The sequence below is a fragment of the Lytechinus variegatus genome, chromosome 11 (genome assembly GCF_018143015.1).
Source record: "Lytechinus variegatus isolate NC3 chromosome 11, Lvar_3.0, whole genome shotgun sequence".
NCBI classification, from domain to species: domain Eukaryota; kingdom Metazoa; phylum Echinodermata; class Echinoidea; order Temnopleuroida; family Toxopneustidae; genus Lytechinus; species Lytechinus variegatus.
This window is the reverse complement of record NC_054750.1, coordinates 29506508-29525021: the sequence shown is the minus strand read 5'-3', so window position 1 is coordinate 29525021 and position 18514 is coordinate 29506508. Positions and strand designations below refer to the sequence as shown.

Genomic DNA, 18514 nt, shown 5'->3' with positions numbered 1-18514 from the left:
AATTGAAATATTGTATAATTCAAACAATAAAAAACAAAAGAAATCGTGAGTGAGTGACATCATCGACTCTCTCAATTGGATGTGACTGGCTCGTTCATATAACTATTTTGTTAAAAATAACCGAAACTTTGAAATGTCATAACTTTCTTATTTTACATCTGATTTTGATGAAATTTTCAGCATTGTGCTTGTCTGATTTTTCTCTATTAATTCAAATCAATATTTTTCTAAGGTGGACTTGACCTTTAAATACAAGATAATTTGAAAATGAACAATGTACATTTGAAGATCACGATCATTTTTTAAGCAATTAAATTTGGCATAACAATGACATAATTTTAAAAAAGATGTGATCAAATTATCAAGAATTGATAACTACATGTACATCATACAATGTAACATTTGGGCATGTCTTCAAGACCATTGGTTATGTGCATCTTAACTCGATGTTGCAAAATGATTTAAAATAGAATCTGGTAAATTTGGAAATGAAACTATCCATATTTCAAAATCACCTTATAGAGGATGAATCTTATAATGTATTAGTTGAAGAAATGCATATAGCTGGGATAAAAAGTTTGCTAATCAATACAGAATGGCTTATCAGATACATGTAGGAATCTAATCATTTCTCAACATTGATAAATTCAGGGTTCCGTTTCATAAAGACTTGTTAAAATAACAAATTGACAGTTTCTATAACAAATTTACATTCAGCCAATCAGATTGAATGATATCAGTATAAGTTTCATGAAACAAGGCCCATAAGTGAATTTCAAGAGAATACACAAACTACTTTAGACGGTCCCACCATTGTGCACAAACAATATGGCCTGTGAAGTTGTATTACCTGCTGGTTCCATCACTCTACTTGATAGAATTTCATAGTAATCAGGGAATAATTTTCCTGGTATCACAGTTTCTATAACAAATTACCAATCAGCCAATCAGATTGAATGATTTCAGCAGCTTTTAATTAATTTTGTTATTACAACAAGTTTTATGAAACGGGCCCCAGGGGTGAATCCAGAGATGCCAAGTTCAAAGACCAGCTATGCGTGAGATTTTCTGTGAATCTGAATGAGATCACAGACATTGTGTACAAAGTATATGGGGATAGGCTGTGATAGTTGCGTGAGACAGAGATTTGAGGGGATGAACAAGAGTCCAAAATGCTTGAGTCTCACGCATAATGTGTGAGACTTGGTAGCTCTGTGAATCTCAAGAGATTAGACAAACTGTTTTAGACGGCCCCTCAAAACGGTATATCCTGGTAGAATTATATAGTAATCTGGGAATAACTTTCCTAGTACCACATCGCAATTTGCTCCACATTTTTGAAAGACTACAATGCGTTAAGTCTTTTGTATAGCATATTTTTACAAAGGACTGTACATAATACTTATTTGAGAGCTTTTCTCTTATGACAAACATGCTATTCAAATTTGTAAAGCAAAATTGTTCCCTGGTAATAATTATAAGATAATTTTAACAAATAGGTACATGTATATGTATTCATGGATATTCAAAAACCTGTACAGGCCCAATATAAACAATTCTTAAAATCACTTTGGTTCATAGTATGTAAATATTATATATCTTACACTGCAAATCGCATAGAGAGACTTCTCCTATCATGTGCTTAATAAATCAATCCTTATTACAATGATTATTTCTTCATGAATAGAGTATTTCATGATACTATTGCTGTGCAGTTTCTGTGCGATTATTGGTTCCTTGGCTATCCAGATGGTGCGTTTTGAAATTCAAATTCATTTATATCATAGTCCGTCATCGCCTTTGATAAGTAATGCCAACGTCCAAGGAAACCCACGTCTCTTATCCTGTCAGGTAGTTCCCTCCAAGACACGGCAAGATAGTCACATTTTGCATCATACATCGCCACCCGCTTGTCAAAGTTATCTTCCCAGATTAAAGAGCACACGCCAAGGTTCATGAATCGCAGTACACCCGCGTTCTGCAGAGCTGTAAGTTTTTGGACATGACCATCCGAGCTTTGGTTCCTGGTAAGATTGCTCAGCAAGAGAAGGTCGTTGCTGGCATTGACTAGTTCTATCTCAAAGTTCTCCTCGTCCGGTGCCTGACTCCACATGTACCCGATGGCACTCAAAGTGGCAATGTAAAACGCTGCCTTGAAAGGACGTTCCTTCATGTCGGTGAATACATCTACGGTAGCAGCTCGGTAATCACGGTACATGTTGCTCAGATAATCACCTGAAAGTACAAATTGTTAACAAGCAAATCACTAAAAAAAATCATAAATTTTATTTGTCTACAGAGTCTTTATGTGAAATAAGAGAGCAATTGAAATAAGCAATCACTCATTAAATTTGAAGAGAACAGAAAATATGGAAAAGATGAAGTTTGAAGTTTTGTGATATCACTTTATATAAATTCAGCAGTATAAATTCTAGGGTTTCATTACTAATGATTTCCAATAAATTTATTACAGATTATCATTTTTTCATTAACTTTTGTGATCTATTTCTGTGTTTCAATTAAAATAAGTGGGCTTCCCCTCACGAAACTCTCAACTAATCCTAGATTATTTAAACAGGTTCTCACTCTGCATTTGAGAAATTGAGCCTAATTAATTCAGCCACCTGAAATAATAGCAAATTTAGTGAAGGACAGATTTACAATTGTAATGAAAGACGAATCAAAAAGTAACACAGGGAAATGATTATTGTTATAATTATTGGCAATGGCTGGCAAAGTTTGATTTATTTTTTCTTGTTCTTGGGGAGATGGTTGTTTTTTTTAACATTGTCAGTTTCCATTGCAGATATTCATTGAATTATTTTAATTGTAAACAAAGAGATTGTTTGGTCCACATTCAGATCAACTTTACTTATTTTTTTGACTTTTGTTTTTTTTTTTACTTGGGTAAATAAAAACAAGTAGAACGCCTCTGGCAGTCTCGCCTGCATTACACAATTCATTATAGCAGCAGTGTTTCCTTTGAAAACAGCTAATGAATAATTATTCACAGAAGAAAACATTGATAGATAATAAAATATGTCCATTGACCCAAAATTACCTTCGACCATGAGCATGTGATGTAAGGATTGTGCAAAACTATCATTCATACTTGATTATCCTTATATCAATGTTTCATGAGCAAGTATCATAAACTTCCTAAGGTATGATGCCAATTCAACACATACATGTACTCCCAACACGGCCAGAGTTCATTGACCTTTAAATGACCTTTGACCTTGGCCATGTTCCTGAAACACACACACACAGGGTATTCAGGGATACACTGCTGCTCTTGTGTCCAAGTTTCATGAACTAAATCCATAGACATTTAAAGTTATGACAATTCCACAAATACCCCCAACATTACCAAAGTTTGTTGACCCTAAATGACCTTTGACCTTGGTCATGTGACCTGAAATTAGCACAGGAATGTTCAAGGATATTTGACTGCTCTTATGTCCTAGTTTCATGAACTAGATCCATAAAATTTCAAAGTTATGATGACAAATTCATCAAATACCCCCAATACGGCCAAAGTTCATTGACCCTTAGTGACCTTTGACCTTGATAATGTGACCTGAAAATCGCACATGATATTCAGGGATACATGGTTGCTCTTATGTCCAAGTTTCATAAACTAGATCCATAAACTTTTAAAGTTATGACAATTCCTCAAATAACCCTAACTTGTCTTGGACTTGGTAAAAGTTTTTCTTACTCTGACTCTGAGTCAATGACACCCAAATTTCACTCCATGTCCATCCTCCGGTTATCCTAAAATTTGGTGTTTTGGGCCAGTATCAAATTCCTCACATGTTATTTATTATACTGGCCCAAAATCACCAATGTTGACTTGAGGATAACTGGACATGCTGGAGGATGGATACGGAGTGAAATTGCCGTGAAATGGGTGAAGAGAATGAAGAGTAAAGCTATTTTACTTTCTCATTATATTTTTCTTCTATAATTTTTACAATAAATAACATTTCCATCTCCATCCCACCTTGATCACTCGGAATATCCGATCGAGTTCACCGTCCCGAAGACAAAGTTCGGGTAGGTGGAGCGTAGACAGCTGGCAGCCGTCTGTTTCGAGGAGTTTTTTAACATTTTTTTTTTATTTCTCCTCGTACACAGTCACAGACGGCTCGCTATCGTGCAGCCACCATTAGGGGACTTGCAATGCAAAATCCCCCCGTCGGGGCTCTTCAATTTTTGTCCATATCAATTTGTTTGCGCTCCTTTTTTGCAGTGCGTAGCGTGTTAAATTATTTCCCTATGGAGAATAATAGAAAATACGCAGTTTTTGAGGGATTTGCTAAGATATCTCCCAAACGCGTCAACAAGGTGATCTATCAAAATAGAATAGAATAGAGCAGATTCTCACCTTGAACATGATATGATTTTCAGTCAATTTTAGTCAAATTAAGTTCTGTCACTTTTGAGGTTTTTGGAACCTTTCTTGATGATTTTGGAAATCCATTTGTACATGAGCCAATGGGCAAGTGCGGGAAACGAAACGTTTGGTGCGACTTCACATTGTTGTAAAAAAATATATACGTCACAATAGACCCTATCAAAAAAAGACATTTTGCAGAAAATGCTGTAGATTGCGAATACCTAAGAATGATTTTGATTGGATAAAAAAAACCTCTGTCACTTTTCACATTTGCAAAAGCTTTTGCAATTTTGGTCACTATAGTTTGGCGGCCGGTTCAGCCGATGGCATTGTGTGTACACAGTACAGTACACAGTAAACACGCATAGCTAGGCAACGCAGCGCGTGAAGAATTTCACTATTCGTACAGTGACGACTTGAGTGTATGTTGGATAGAACCGTACCATTTTTGACGGGGGGTGTGCCAATAAATGCAAGTGATCAAGAAGAGTTACAAAACTGAAGGGAGTGAGAAAACAAGGAAAGTGAGAGGGAAATTTATGAAAACAAGTAATGCGAGGAAAAATTACAAGAAAAGGAGAGAAAGGAGAAGTGAAAACACGCAGCTGAGTGCGCTCACGATATGTAAGTTGAACACCCCTGCACCGCAATGTAGCAGCCCGCCACTATACACGTAGACTGCCTGCACGATGCGAAGACAGCGGCGCGTATTAGTGACTGTGCGTTAAACGTCCCATTTCTATGCCTTATAAAAGGAGCGTTTTTTGTACACAACAAATTGATATGTTTAATGAATACAAAAATTGGCATTATCGTGATATAGGTAACTACCGTTCACTTCATACAGCAGCGCTTTATTCAGTCGCACGCACGGTTCCCTATTTCCACCTCCATTCACTTTGTACACAAATGCGCGTACACAATTCTATGAGTGCATGGTTTCCAAAACCACGATTTGGCCCAAAAATTGACAATTATTGCGACCAAAATGCAAATTAATATTCCCTATTGGCATTAATTGCCAAAAAACGGAGAAAAATCAAGTTAAAAGGAACAAAAACAGTGACTTACCTCGGCTGCCACGCAAATTCACTTCCCCGTTTTTGTCCGATCTTAAACATACGGCCATTGTCCCCTGTACAGATCGCGCTAGAACTTCATGAACTTCGGTCTCTGTATATGGTGGGTGAAGCCAACGGAGTTCAGCTGAACAACCAACATAACACAGAGACCGAAGCTTTTGATCTAGGAGGAGCGCAGAGTAGCGGTTCGCCGGTAGTGAAGTCGAGTGGAGCCTGCACGATCTTCGTCCGAGCCACCCATGGGTTCATATCGTCTCGCGAGCGAAGGATTATCAGTCATACGCACGCGACACACCACTACACTTCGAAAATACAGTGGGCTTTTGCCCACATAAAATATTAGGCCTATGTATAAATAAATATTCCACATCCTGCTATGACACTTACCGAATCATTTAGATCCTTCCGTGACTTCTCCTTGAAGTTTCTTTCTAAAAATATGTATATTTTCTTGATCTTTAGTGAAGATTTTACGGAGATAGAAATCAGTCAGCGTTGATATCAATTTTCTCCTGAAGAGGGCGCGCGATTTATATTCATATCAAAGACACGACAAGGGAAAGAATAGGCACCTACACTATTTTACACGCATATCGACGCAAGGCATTACGCAAAGTCCGTGAAGTGTCCAATCTTTTCATTGTATAGACTTTGGTATACCGTATACGTATTTGACGTTCGTCAAAGCTTGTACTGCTGGTTTCTTTCCAGGCACGTATATTATTTTCATTTTTTTTTATCAGTCATCTTTTTAAATTAATGCAAATGAGTGTTATCATCACCAATAATAATCATTAATTATGTTTTTTGAAGGCATTTTATTAATTGGTGCCCATAATTAGTAAATTAATCATGAGGATTGCGCATTCAAAGAATTTAGATACAGTTATAAAATTACCGAGGAGCTGAATCAAGGTTGTGAAATTATTAGCGCCACCAACGGGCTTCCTTGTATTTCCATGGAAGAGACAAGCGAAGTCACTTTCGAGGCCGAGGTAAGCAAAATGTGCTTTTTTTATCGGATTATTATTTTATTATTATTTTTATATTCAACAAACTCTTGCTACTTACCGGCAAGAGCCCCGGTGCGTAGCGAGAAGGAGCTTCGGCAAATATTACTTCAGCAATGAAGCGATGTTTGCCGACTACTTCAAAATCCAGGGTCAAACACGGTCTATTGTACGAGGTTAGTACATACCGTACTAACCTCGTACCACTCATGGTTTCAAATCGTCTCGTGTGTGAAGGATTCATATGCACCTGGTGCACGCGAATCTTTCACACCCTTTTTACTAAAATAACTATGACTTTACATCGTAGCTAAGCATTATATTTATTCTATGACACTTACCGAACCATATGGATCGTTTGTTGAATTCTGTTTGGTGTTGTTTTTAATAAAATAAGAGCATTTTTCGTGATCTTCACGTAGATGCCTCTTGATCAGCGTTGATCTGTTGATATCAACTTTTGCCTAAAGAGGGCGCGCGATATTATTTCAAAGTCGGTAGGCACTTAAGAACCAAGTTTGAAAGGATACTCGTAAAATTATGTCACTCTCGCCGATGAATATTCATTAGATCGTGGTCGTGCGTGTGCAATACACACTGAGTGCATGCATGCAGAGAGTTTTTATTGAACACGCACGACCACGATCTAATGATTATTCATCGCGAGAGTGACGTAATTTTACGAGTGTCCTTTCAAACTTGGTTCTTAAGTGCCTACCGTACCTTTGTTTACGGTGTTGCAAGCTAGCTGCATTCTAGGCGATCAGCATTATTTTCTTGCTCGTTCAATCCACTTTCATCATCATCTTGTCAAAAGATGGCGTACTTTACCAATAAGTATATACATGAGATGCAACCTGTTGATTTTTGGTACAATTTCCTATTATGCGCTGACGACTTGAATTGAGAATGTTCGATACGAAAAATTGCTTTTCGATTGTTGTTTGCGTACTTTCCACCGCAGTATTAAGGACGGATCGAACGGAGTATCCTGGTTGAGACTTGGAGGTAAGCGATAAAAACACTTTTATAAATAATTTCCAATTCATTTAAAAAAAAAAGTTAAATCATAAAAACAAATTTCCATTATTAGTGGAGAAATACTCAAATGTTTGGCGTTTTTCATTCCCTCACATTCGTGTGATGAATGAAAACGTCAAAGTCCACTATGAAACCACATGCGTTGTGCGAGGTTAGTATTACTAACCTCGCATGTTGTGTGAGTGACCTCGTACAATGTGTGAGTGCGTCCGAGCTATCTCCCATTGACTTTGTACGCATGACAATGTACACAGTCATCGACATGACACACGACACGAGAAGAGAGGCGACTTATTTCATTTTAAGATTAAGGCCGGCAACGGCAAGTATAAATTCTGTAATTTATTATCTTTTATCGTACCTATCTTTTTGGGAAGACCCGTTTTAAGACGTCCTGGAACCTTCAACCCCTCTTTTGCGGTAGAGAGTCGCGACAACATTTGCCTCATGGACGCAGCCATCTTGAATAAATTTTTATTCTTTGTTATTAGTTAGAGATAATAATGAAAAAAATATACGCATGTAAGAATTTTTTATCAAATTGTAAGTTAAAATCAAAAGTATTCTTCTAATTATATATTTTGTGAAATTAAATAATCCTTATTATTTTTCAAAGAGTTTTTTTTATCTACAAAAATAAAAAATGGAATGAGGAGTAGCGAAGATAGACAACAAAACGGAAAGTAGTTTCTACCAATTTGAGAAATGGATAATAGGAATGATCATGTTCTTATTTGTGAAAATAAGTGTGTGAAATTTTTAAGGGATACTCCGGCCTGAAAATATATCTATATAAATAGAATAACATTCACAAAGCAAAATGCTGAAAATTTCATCCAAATCGGATAACAAATATGAAGTTAATGAATTGTGAATTTATGATATTTTGTAAAAACAGTATACGCACAGCATCGTCAACATCTTTTAGAAGAGATGTTGAGATGACAAGATCCCGGATCTCATCATTGTGGCTGCCCCCAATCTCATTTTGGCAGCTTCCCGCGCCCCTTGTGGATGCGCGTTTTTTACCTTATTGTCTACGCGCTGCGCTAATTAGTTTTAAGTCTCTTTACCAAAAAATTTATCAAAATTTTGTAGCATTATAATGGATAAGTTTAATAAATAAACAAATAAAATATTTATGTTAACATTTTCTATTTGAAAACACGTTCATGTATATATGTAAATAAACAATAATTAGGTAAAGGATAAATTAAATTTTAATTCTCTCTAATTTCTTAAAATAAATTTTTATCAATTTTTATGCCAAAGTCCAATATAATTATATATATAACCACGTTAAATACACATATCGGTGCCTTTGCATTGCAGTTCCAACTTTTTCAATTCTATAACACGCATTCATTCGTATTTATTTATTATCATTGTTAGTACTGTTTCTTTTAAAAATTATTGTTATTACAATCATTTGTCTTTTTGTTCTTTTCTTTTTTCTTTCTCTCTTCCCCTTTTGTTTTTCCTTCTTTTCCTATTTTGTCTTTCCTCCTTCTCTCACCAATTGATTTAGAGACACATCATTCCTTTTACTTTTACGTCTCTAAAGTAATTTCATGTAGTATTTATTCAATTACTCTGTAACATGTGATTGTATATATTTGTAAATACTTTGTAAATATAATTGAAATGATTTTGAATATGTTATGTTCTATATGATAATATCCCCAATACCCGAATTAGGGTGACATGGGTAAATAAATCATTGTCATCATTGTCATCATTGTCATCATTGTCATCACCATGCAGTGATTCTTCCGATAATTAAAGATAATTCTTTGTTTTTACATTATTTAAATTGTTAATCGAACGAATTGGATCATAATTCTTGTGTATAATAGTAGTTTATATTTTCCAACACTTTCTCGGTCTAACTTGCCAATTCAGTGTAATTATAAAACATATTTTTCTTGATTATATTTTTATGATATCAATGCGCGCAAAGTGCCATGACAACCCAAAATAACTATTTTCTTGATTTTGTCACTTTGCTGTTATTTGACCTATAGAAGGAGACCTTTGTTTACGGCTCCTCTTTGCAAAATCTGTTATAACATTACTGCCATGCACACGTTATTTATGTCCAGCCAACGAGGTGAGTTGGATCGAAAGAAGTTTTATTCATGATATTGCTGTTATAAATTATTAATCAATTCTTTATTTTCATGTAGGCCTAATATTATTCTAATGATTGTGGAATATTATGGATATTTATGTTTCGGAACTTGGTTGATATTGATTTGCTTTTGTTTAAATTACGTAATTGTACTTGAAACTTAGTGACATGACATTTGGTTATGAATGATGAGAATTAGTTAAGAATTATTGTATGAATTGTTATATGATTGTATATGTCTTGTTTGAAATGTCATAGTTGAGGAAATTTCATTAAAAGAGTAATTTAATAAGACTTGATTAATATATGTTTAATTGGAAAAGATATATCATTGCAATGTTATGAAATATGAAATTAATTGTTTTAATTGTTCAATGTTTGTTACAGTTTCACGGCACTGTTTGGAAATAAACTTTCAACATCCGTCTAAACGTTGGATCTTCTGACTTTGTGTAAATAACTTGGTGGCAGTTACAGTGAAACTCGATGGACATTGAATCCTGTCCAACAAGTACCGGTATGCTTAGATGATCGTGTAGATGTATCAAGCTGAGCCATTCGATGTCAACCAGTGCATTCGGTCCCTTCAAGCCATCGGTTAAGGCGCATCGCGGGATATTCGGCAACTGAGTGACGGCTTCAAAACCTTGGAAACACATCTAGATCTACAACGCAACCCAGAACTTTAAAGATGTCAAAGAACCAATGAACGAGAACTAGAACTATAGGCTTAGAATTATAACAATTAATTGAAGTAGACAAACAACGAACTGAAGCAAGAGTTACAACCGGACTAATTTTATTTTATTGCATCTACATGTAAGTCGATCGTATCATGATTCGTCTTCAGTAAGTCATACCATTTTATTTATTTCTTTTCATCAGTTTGCAAATGATTGATATAATTCATATATCTCATTATATTTTCTAAATTCATATTTCGGTCTTTGAGATATTTTGCCGAGAAATTATTTGAATGCATTCTTCTCAATTTTGAAGTTTGATGGAGTATCTGTTACTTGCAATTTAACTCCAGATTATTTTGCGGAAGCTAAATTTCAATCTTTGCTATATGATTCAACAATTTCCATTTCTATGTTGAGAAGTCAGATGTAACTATATATTGTCCATTTGGAATTTCTATGCTTTTTTTATGAAGAATATATACAATAGGTTCCCTGTTGTGATTCAGCAAGTTGATTATTGAATTAATGCCCTCATCGGTAGCATGGATATTCATGTAGACATAGATAGCATGTCTGTAGAGAATATGCGCCGTTCTGCTCGCATAAAGAAACTAACAGAAAAAGCAATCATGCAAAATAAAGATGATGAGTTGCAGGACAAATTTTATTCAGAACACCTTGACCTGCTAACAACCCTAAAGGACACTGATAGATTGCTCTCTTCAGTCCCCATTAACGAAAATGAACTTTCTCTGCGGAAATCTGATATTTCTGCAAGATTCGATTCTCTGCGAAAAGTTGCAAGTGAACTTGAAGAAATTCAAGGCGGTGTGAATGAGGACATAGCCAAGCATTTAGATGAGCTTTCCCCAATTATTGTAGACACAATTTCAAAAATTGTGGTTGCCGTTTCTGAATTACGACGGGAAACATTCATTGAAGCACCCTCTGTTTCAAAGAAGTCTGCTGCGTCTAAGATGTCGAAAATGTCTACAATTTCTTCAAAAAGGGCAGTTGTAGTAGCTGAAGCGGCAGCATTGCAAGAGAAACTTGCTGCTCACAAGCGCCAGAATGAATGCCAGATGGTGTTAGAACGCCTCGAGATGGAAGAAGATGCTCGAAGGAAAGAAGCATCACTCAAGATAGAACAGCTACGAAGAAAACTAGAAGAGGAACGCCTAGAAGGTGAACTAAAGGCACAGGAGGCAATGATAAGAGTGTATGACGAAGTAGAAGATGATGGTGCGTCAACAGATACGATGAGATCGACAAAACAATTGATTAAATCCCCTAATCAAGATGACAAAAGGGTTAAGTCGCAAAAACATGACGCCTCCATCGATCCTCCTCTCACAAAGAGCAAGGCCTTAAATCCTGATTCACCTGTCTTCCAGCCATTTCATTCTTCAAGCAAGGCCCAACAGAATGAAAGTCTAGCAGAAGTTCTCACTCGAACGATGACACTAAGTCGGTTACCAATTCCTGAGCCTCCAGTATTTATGGGTGATCCTCTCCAATATCCTGACTGGCTATCAGCTTTCACAACTTTAATTGAATGTCGTGGAATTCCCTCTGGTGAAAGGATACACTACCTCAGAAAGTACATTGGAGGATCGGCAAGAGAGGCTGTCAGCGGCTTCTTTTTGCTGAGGTCTGAGAAAGCATATGAACAAGCCAGAGAAATACTTGAGAAGCGTTTCGGCAACCCCTTCACCATTTCAGAAGCCTTTCGATCCAAACTTGACTCATGGCCAAGGATCGGCAATAGGGATTCCAAAGGCCTTCAGAAACTTTCAGATTTCTTGCAACAATGTCTTCAAGCATCATCAGAAATCAAAGACTTGGAAATCTTGAATGACATTCGGGAGATGAGCAGAATTTGCATGAAACTTCCGGATTGGATTGTACACAGATGGAATCGCACGGTAGCGAAAGTCAAGAAAGACAATGGCAGGTATCCATCATTCAGAGAATTTGTCTCATTTCTATCAGAAGAAACTGATATTGCCAATGATCCGTATGTTACATATGACACAGTAAAGGCAGGAAAAGACAAGAATCATAACGATGCTTTCCAGATACAGGAAGAAAGCAAGAATCCTACATCTCGTCAACGAAGGACAACCTTCTCTGTAGCCAGCAAGACAAGCACTACCCAGAAGACATGTGTCCTCTGCAAACGGCAGAATCATGGGATGAATGAGTGCTGGGACTTCAATCAGAAAACTTTGGAGCAAAGGAGAGATTTAGTGAAGAAAGAAGGTCTTTGCTTCGGATGTCTCTCCAAAGGTCATATGTCAAAGCAGTGTCAAAAGAGGGCTGAGTGCAAGAAGTGCAACAAGCGCCACCCAACAAGTCTACACAATGAGACACTAAATCAGCTGTCTACGGAAAGAAAACATGATCAAAGTGAGGCACAGTCTACTCAGACCAAAGAAGTTACCAAGGAGAAAGAAGCTTCTTGCAACAGAGTCAGGTCAGATGTAGATGTTTCTCTCACATCGATGGTGCTGCCTGTTTACCTATCTAGTTTGGATGACCCTCAGAAGGAGATACTAGTATATGCCTTACTAGATACGATGTCGGATACAACATTTATCACAGATAGTATTGGAAATGACCTACAGGTGTCCTCTGAAACTGCGATGTTAAGTTTGACTACAATGACAGATTCCAAGACAATTCCATGTAGGAAATTCAAGAATCTTGTCGTTCGAGGTTTTAAGTCAGCAGTAAAGATACCTCTTCCTGCTGCATACTCCAGGGAATCCATCCCTCTTCATGAAGCTCATATCCCCACAGAAGAGACAGCCAACAAGTGGACTCACTTAAACAATATCTCGAACCAGCTCGCACCAAAGCAAGATTGCCCCATAGGTCTGCTCATTGGATACAATTGTGCCCGTGCTCTTGCACCAAAGAATTGCATTCTTGGAAAGAATGATGAGCCATTTGCAGTAGAGACGGAGTTGGGATGGAGCATCGTCGGTGGTTCTCAGAACGACTCCACAGAGAGCTTTGACACGATTGGGCAGACATATCGTACTGTCAATGTGAAGGTAGCAGATCCTAGTCTGACAGACAGTCAGTCTAATGTGAAGTACATTTACAAGACACAGTTAAAGGAAGTTACTGCTGGAGACTTCCTTCAGATGATGGAAAGAGACTTTCATGAATTAGACAGAAAGGAAACGATGTCTCAGGAAGACAAGAAATTTCTAAAGATCATCAAAGATGGAATCCACCAAAGGGATGATGGGTATTATGAAATGCCCTTACCTTTCAAGAAGGGTGAACCTGATCTGCCTGACAATCGGAAAGCTGCTATGAGCCGACTTCACGGATTGAAAAATCAGTTCCTGAAGAGACCAAAGTACCATGAACACTACATGACTTTCATGAATGAGATTCTTAAGCGAGGTGATGCTGAGAAGATTCCCACAGATGAAGTGTCTACTTCAAGCAGTTGGTATATACCACATCATGGTGTATATCACCCTAAAAAGCCGAACAAAGTCAGGGTCGTATTCGACTGTAGTGCTCGATACCAAGGAACCTGTCTGAATGATCATCTTCTACAAGGGCCCGACCTGATCAATCCCCTTATCGGAGTTCTGTGTAGATTTCGCCAAGCACCTATAGCCTTCACTTGCGACGTAGAAAAGATGTATCACCAGTTCCGTGTGACGAAGGAACATCAAGACTATCTCCGTTTCCTGTGGTGGGAGGATGGGGATCTCTCTAAGCCCCCAGTGGATTATCGAATGAAGGTCCATCTCTTTGGAGCCACTTCTTCTCCGGGATGTGCAAACTTTGGGCTGAAGCAAATAGCAGAAGACCACAAAGTCCTTGGTGTAGAAGCTGCAGAATTTTTGAAGAGGAATTTTTACGTCGATGATGGCCTAAAATGTGTATCCTCTGAAGAAGATGCCATTGACCTTATCAAGAAGGCAGTGTCTATGTGTGCCAAAGGTAACCTGCGTCTTCATAAGTTTGTCTGCAACAATCAACGAGTGACAAGCAGTATCCCCGAATCGGAACGAACTGTTGTTGCAAAGACTAGTCTGGAACTCGGTCAACAAGGCTCCACATCAATTGAAAGAGCACTTGGGATACAATGGTGCATCAACTCAGATGAATTCTGTTTCAGACTAACCCTCAAGGATCATCCCCTGACAAGACGCGGGATTCTTGCCACCGTTGCTTCAATTTACGACCCACTCGGTTTGATTGCACCTGTGGTTCTTGTTGGAAGACAGATTGTCCAGGAAATGAGTAGACAAAAGATGGACTGGGACCATCCTGTTCCTGAAGATCTCCGTCCACAATGGGAAAAGTGGAGACTTGAGATTCTGAAACTTCCCAAAGTTACCATCCCTCGTTGCTTCGAACCACAAGACTTTGGGACACCTCAGGAAGTGCAGCTCCACCACTTTTCAGACGCCTCCTTATCAGGATATGGTCAGTGCTCCTACGTGCGTCTAAAGGATGAAAATGGCAAGGTCCACTGCTCCTTAGCCATGGCAAAGGCAAGAGTGACTCCTCTAAAGCCTACAACAATCCCAAGGTTAGAACTCCAGGCAGCTACCTGCTCCGTAAGAATTGCTAGTATCCTAAATGATGAACTTGACTACGATTCTCTCACGCACCACTTCTGGACAGACTCAAAAGTTGTTCTTGGCTACATATACAACGAGACTAGGCGCTTCCATATGTATGTTGCCAATCGCGTTGAACGCATACTTCAGACTTCATGCCCAGAACAATGGAATTATGTATCCAGTGCTGAGAATCCTGCTGATCATGCTTCTCGAGGATTGACGACAGAAGAAATGCTATCATCCAACTGGCTTACAGGACCTACCTTTCTTTGGAAGAGTGAGATTCCTACACAAGATGTCGATGTTGAGGTTTCTCCTGACGATGTTGAAGTGAAATCAGCAGCTACTGTTCATGTTACACAGGTAGAGAACTTCACATCTTTCGAAGATAGATTGACTCGGTTCTCCAGTCTTCATAATGCAGTGTCAGCAGTTGCAGTGATAGTAAAGTGCTGCTACAGAAAGAAGGACCTGAGCATTAATGAAGTAGAAGCAAGACGAATAGCGGAAAGGAATATTATCCGTGCAATTCAGAAAGAAGCATTTCGTGAAGAAAGGAAGCAAATCAAGTCAAATCCCTCAGTCGGTTCAAAGTCCAACTCATTGAAGCAGCTTGACCCTTTCCTTGATAATGACAATCTTCTACGGGTGGGAGGTCGGTTGAAAAAGGCCGAGATGATGTATGGTGCAAAACATCCTATCATCCTACCAAAGCGAAGCCATCTATCCAACCTCGTTGCCTTGCACTATCATCAAAGAACTGCACATCAAGGAAGAAATCTGACCATCAATGCCATTCGTTCCAGTGGATATTGGATCATTGGTTGCAGGAGTATTGTCTCATCTCTAATCAGCAAGTGTGTAATCTGTATCAAATCCCGAGGCAAGCCAAGAGGACAAAAGATGGCCGATCTACCTCAGGATAGAGTAGAGCCTTCTCCTCCTTTCACCTACTGTGGACTTGACTGTTTTGGTCCCTTTACTATCAAGGAAGGAAGAAAGGAGATAAAGCGATATGGGCTCATTCTTACCTGTATGGCTATGAGGGCCGTACATATCGAAATGCTAGACGATCTGTCCACCGATGCATTTCTCAATGGACTAAGATGTTTCATTGCTATCCGGGGAAATGTTCGCCTCATTCGTTGTGATCAAGGATCTAACTTCATTGGAGCCAAGCATGAATTGAAAAAAGGCCTCTGTGAATTAGATGGAGATCGCGTTGCCACTCAATTACTGAAACTTGACTGCGAATTCAAGATGAACCCACCTTCTTCAAGTCACATGGGTGGAATCTGGGAACGACAAATCAGGAATGTCAGAAATGTTCTCGATGGAATATTAGAACAGTCAGGAACTCAACTAAATACATCCTCTCTTCGAACGTTCCTGTACGAAGCTATGGCTATCATCAATAGCAGGCCATTGACAGTTGAAGATCTGGAATGTGCGGATGGTCCACTCCCCTTGACTCCGAATCATGTCTTGACCATGAAGTCAGGTATTGTGATGCCCCCACCAGGAAAATTTGAGAGAGAAGACCTCTATCTCTCAAAAAGATGGAGACGTGTGCAATACTTAACAGATCTCTTTTGGATTCGTTGGAAGAAAGAGTATCTTCACACCCTCCAAACCAGGAAGACCTGGCCAAAACAACAGCGAAACTTCGAGGTAAATGACATAGTCATGCTACAAGACGATGGTCTTTGTAGAACACACTGGAGTATAGCCAAGGTTGTTCAGACTTTCGTAAGCGATGATGGCTTCGTTCGTCGAGTTAAACTTCTCAAGGCAACTCCGGACTTAGACAAGAATGGAAAACCTCTCCAAAAGAGAACTGTGCTTGAAAGACCTGTCCACAAGCTGATCTCCTTAGTCCCTAACTCCGACTAAGTTTACCCCTTTGACTCTTTCACTGATATCATTTTGTCTTATGGTTGTTATATATATATATATATATATTTACATATAGACAACCCTTTTTATTTGCCTATCTTTGAGTGACTTGTGTAAGAGATTTCTTACCTGATATTTATGGTGATTATATTTTTTGCTATTGATTGTACTTTAATGTGTTTTATTCACATTCTGGATATTATGTGTGTATCTATATAATATTCAAAACAAAAAACAAAGAAAAAAAAATCAAAGAAGATTTTTGGGTGGGAGTGTGGCTGCCCCCAATCTCATTTTGGCAGCTTCCCGCGCCCCTTGTGGATGCGCGTTTTTTACCTTATTGTCTACGCGCTGCGCTAATTAGTTTTAAGTCTCTTTACCAGTGATTCTTCCGATAATTAAAGATAATTCTTTGTTTTTACATTATTTAAATTGTTAATCGAACGAATTGGATCATAATTCTTGTGTATAATAGTAGTTTATATTTTCCAACACTTTCTCGGTCTAACTTGCCAATTCAGTGTAATTATAAAACATATTTTTCTTGATTATATTTTTATGATATCAATGCGCGCAAAGTGCCATGACAACCCAAAAAAACTATTTTCTTGATTTTGTCACTTTGCTGTTATTTGACCTATAGAAGGAGGCCTTTGTTTACGGCTCCTCTTTGCAAAATCTGTTATAACATTACTGCCATGCACACGTTATTTATGTCCAGCCAACGAGGTGAGTTGGATCGAAAGAAGTTTTATTCATGATATTGCTGTTATAAATTATTAATCAATTCTTTATTTTCATGTAATATTATTCTAATGATTGTGGAATATTATGGATATTTATGTTTCGGAACTTGGTTGATATTGATGTGCTTTTGTTTAAATTACGTAATTGTACTTGAAACTTAGTGACATGACATTTGGTTATGAATGATGAGAATTAGTTAAGAATTATTGTATGAATTGTTATATGATTGTATATGTCTTGTTTGAAATGTCATAGTTGAGGAAATTTCATTAAAAGAGTAATTTAATAAGACTTGATTAATATATGTTTAATTAGAAAAGATATATCATTGCAATGTTATGAAATATGAAATTAATTGTTTTAATTGTTCAATGTTTGTTACAGTTTCACGGCACTGTTTGGAAATAAACTTTCAACATCCGTCTAAACGTTGGATCTTCTGACTTTGTGTAAATAACTTGGTGGCAGTTACAATCATGTTGACATCTTGTAGAAAAGATGATGAGATGATGAGATGATCTTGTCATCTCAACATCTCTTCTTAAGATGTTGACATGATGAGATCCAGGATCTTGTCATCTCATCATCTCTTCTACAAGATGTCAACATGATGAGATCCAGGATCTTCTCATCATCTCTTCTAAAAGATGTCAACATGATGAGATCCGGGATCTTGTCATCTCAGCATCTCTTCTAAAAGATGTTGACATGATGAGATCCGGGATCTTGTCATCTCATCATCTCTTCTAAAAGATGTTGACATGATGAGATCCAGGATCTTGTCATCTCATCATCTCTTCTAAAAGATGTCGACATGATGAGATCCAGGATCTCGTCATCTTATCTTTTGCTATCAAGATGTCGACTTCCCGAGATAATTATCTCAACATCTCGGTGGCACTTTTAAGCTTCCATACA

At 37.8% G+C, this 18514-nt stretch overlaps 2 protein-coding genes across 2 annotated transcripts; one reads left to right on the top strand and one right to left on the bottom strand.

Annotated features, from left to right (window-relative positions):
* Positions 1-1140: 1140 nt before the first annotated feature.
* Positions 1141-8007, bottom strand: LOC121424315 (mitochondrial import inner membrane translocase subunit Tim29-like). Its single transcript, XM_041619949.1, has 2 exons — positions 7897-8007; positions 1141-2235 (listed from the first exon to the last, which is right to left on the bottom strand). Exons 1-2 carry the CDS (start codon positions 7994-7996, stop codon positions 1742-1744), a joined length of 594 nt encoding a protein of 197 aa, XP_041475883.1. The 5' UTR covers positions 7997-8007; the 3' UTR covers positions 1141-1741.
* Positions 8008-10894: 2887 nt separating this feature from the next.
* On the top strand, positions 10895-16846 carry LOC121423519. The gene has a single exon (XM_041618871.1). It carries the CDS (start codon positions 10895-10897, stop codon positions 16844-16846), a length of 5952 nt encoding a protein of 1983 aa, XP_041474805.1.
* The last annotated feature ends 1668 nt before the right edge of the window (positions 16847-18514 follow it).

Bases quoted from the DNA above. Each gene is read 5' to 3' on its own strand.
- LOC121424315 (XM_041619949.1), bottom strand. From the start codon at position 7,996: ATGGCTGCGTCCATGAGGCAAATGTTGTCGCGACTCTCTACCGCAAAA. The intron at 2,236-7,896 runs GTACGATAAAAG...TTGTACTTTCAG, and splicing joins GGGTCTTCCCAAAAAGATAG to GTGATTATCTGAGCAACATG.
- LOC121423519 (XM_041618871.1), top strand. From the start codon at position 10,895: ATGGATATTCATGTAGACATAGATAGCATGTCTGTAGAGAATATGCGC.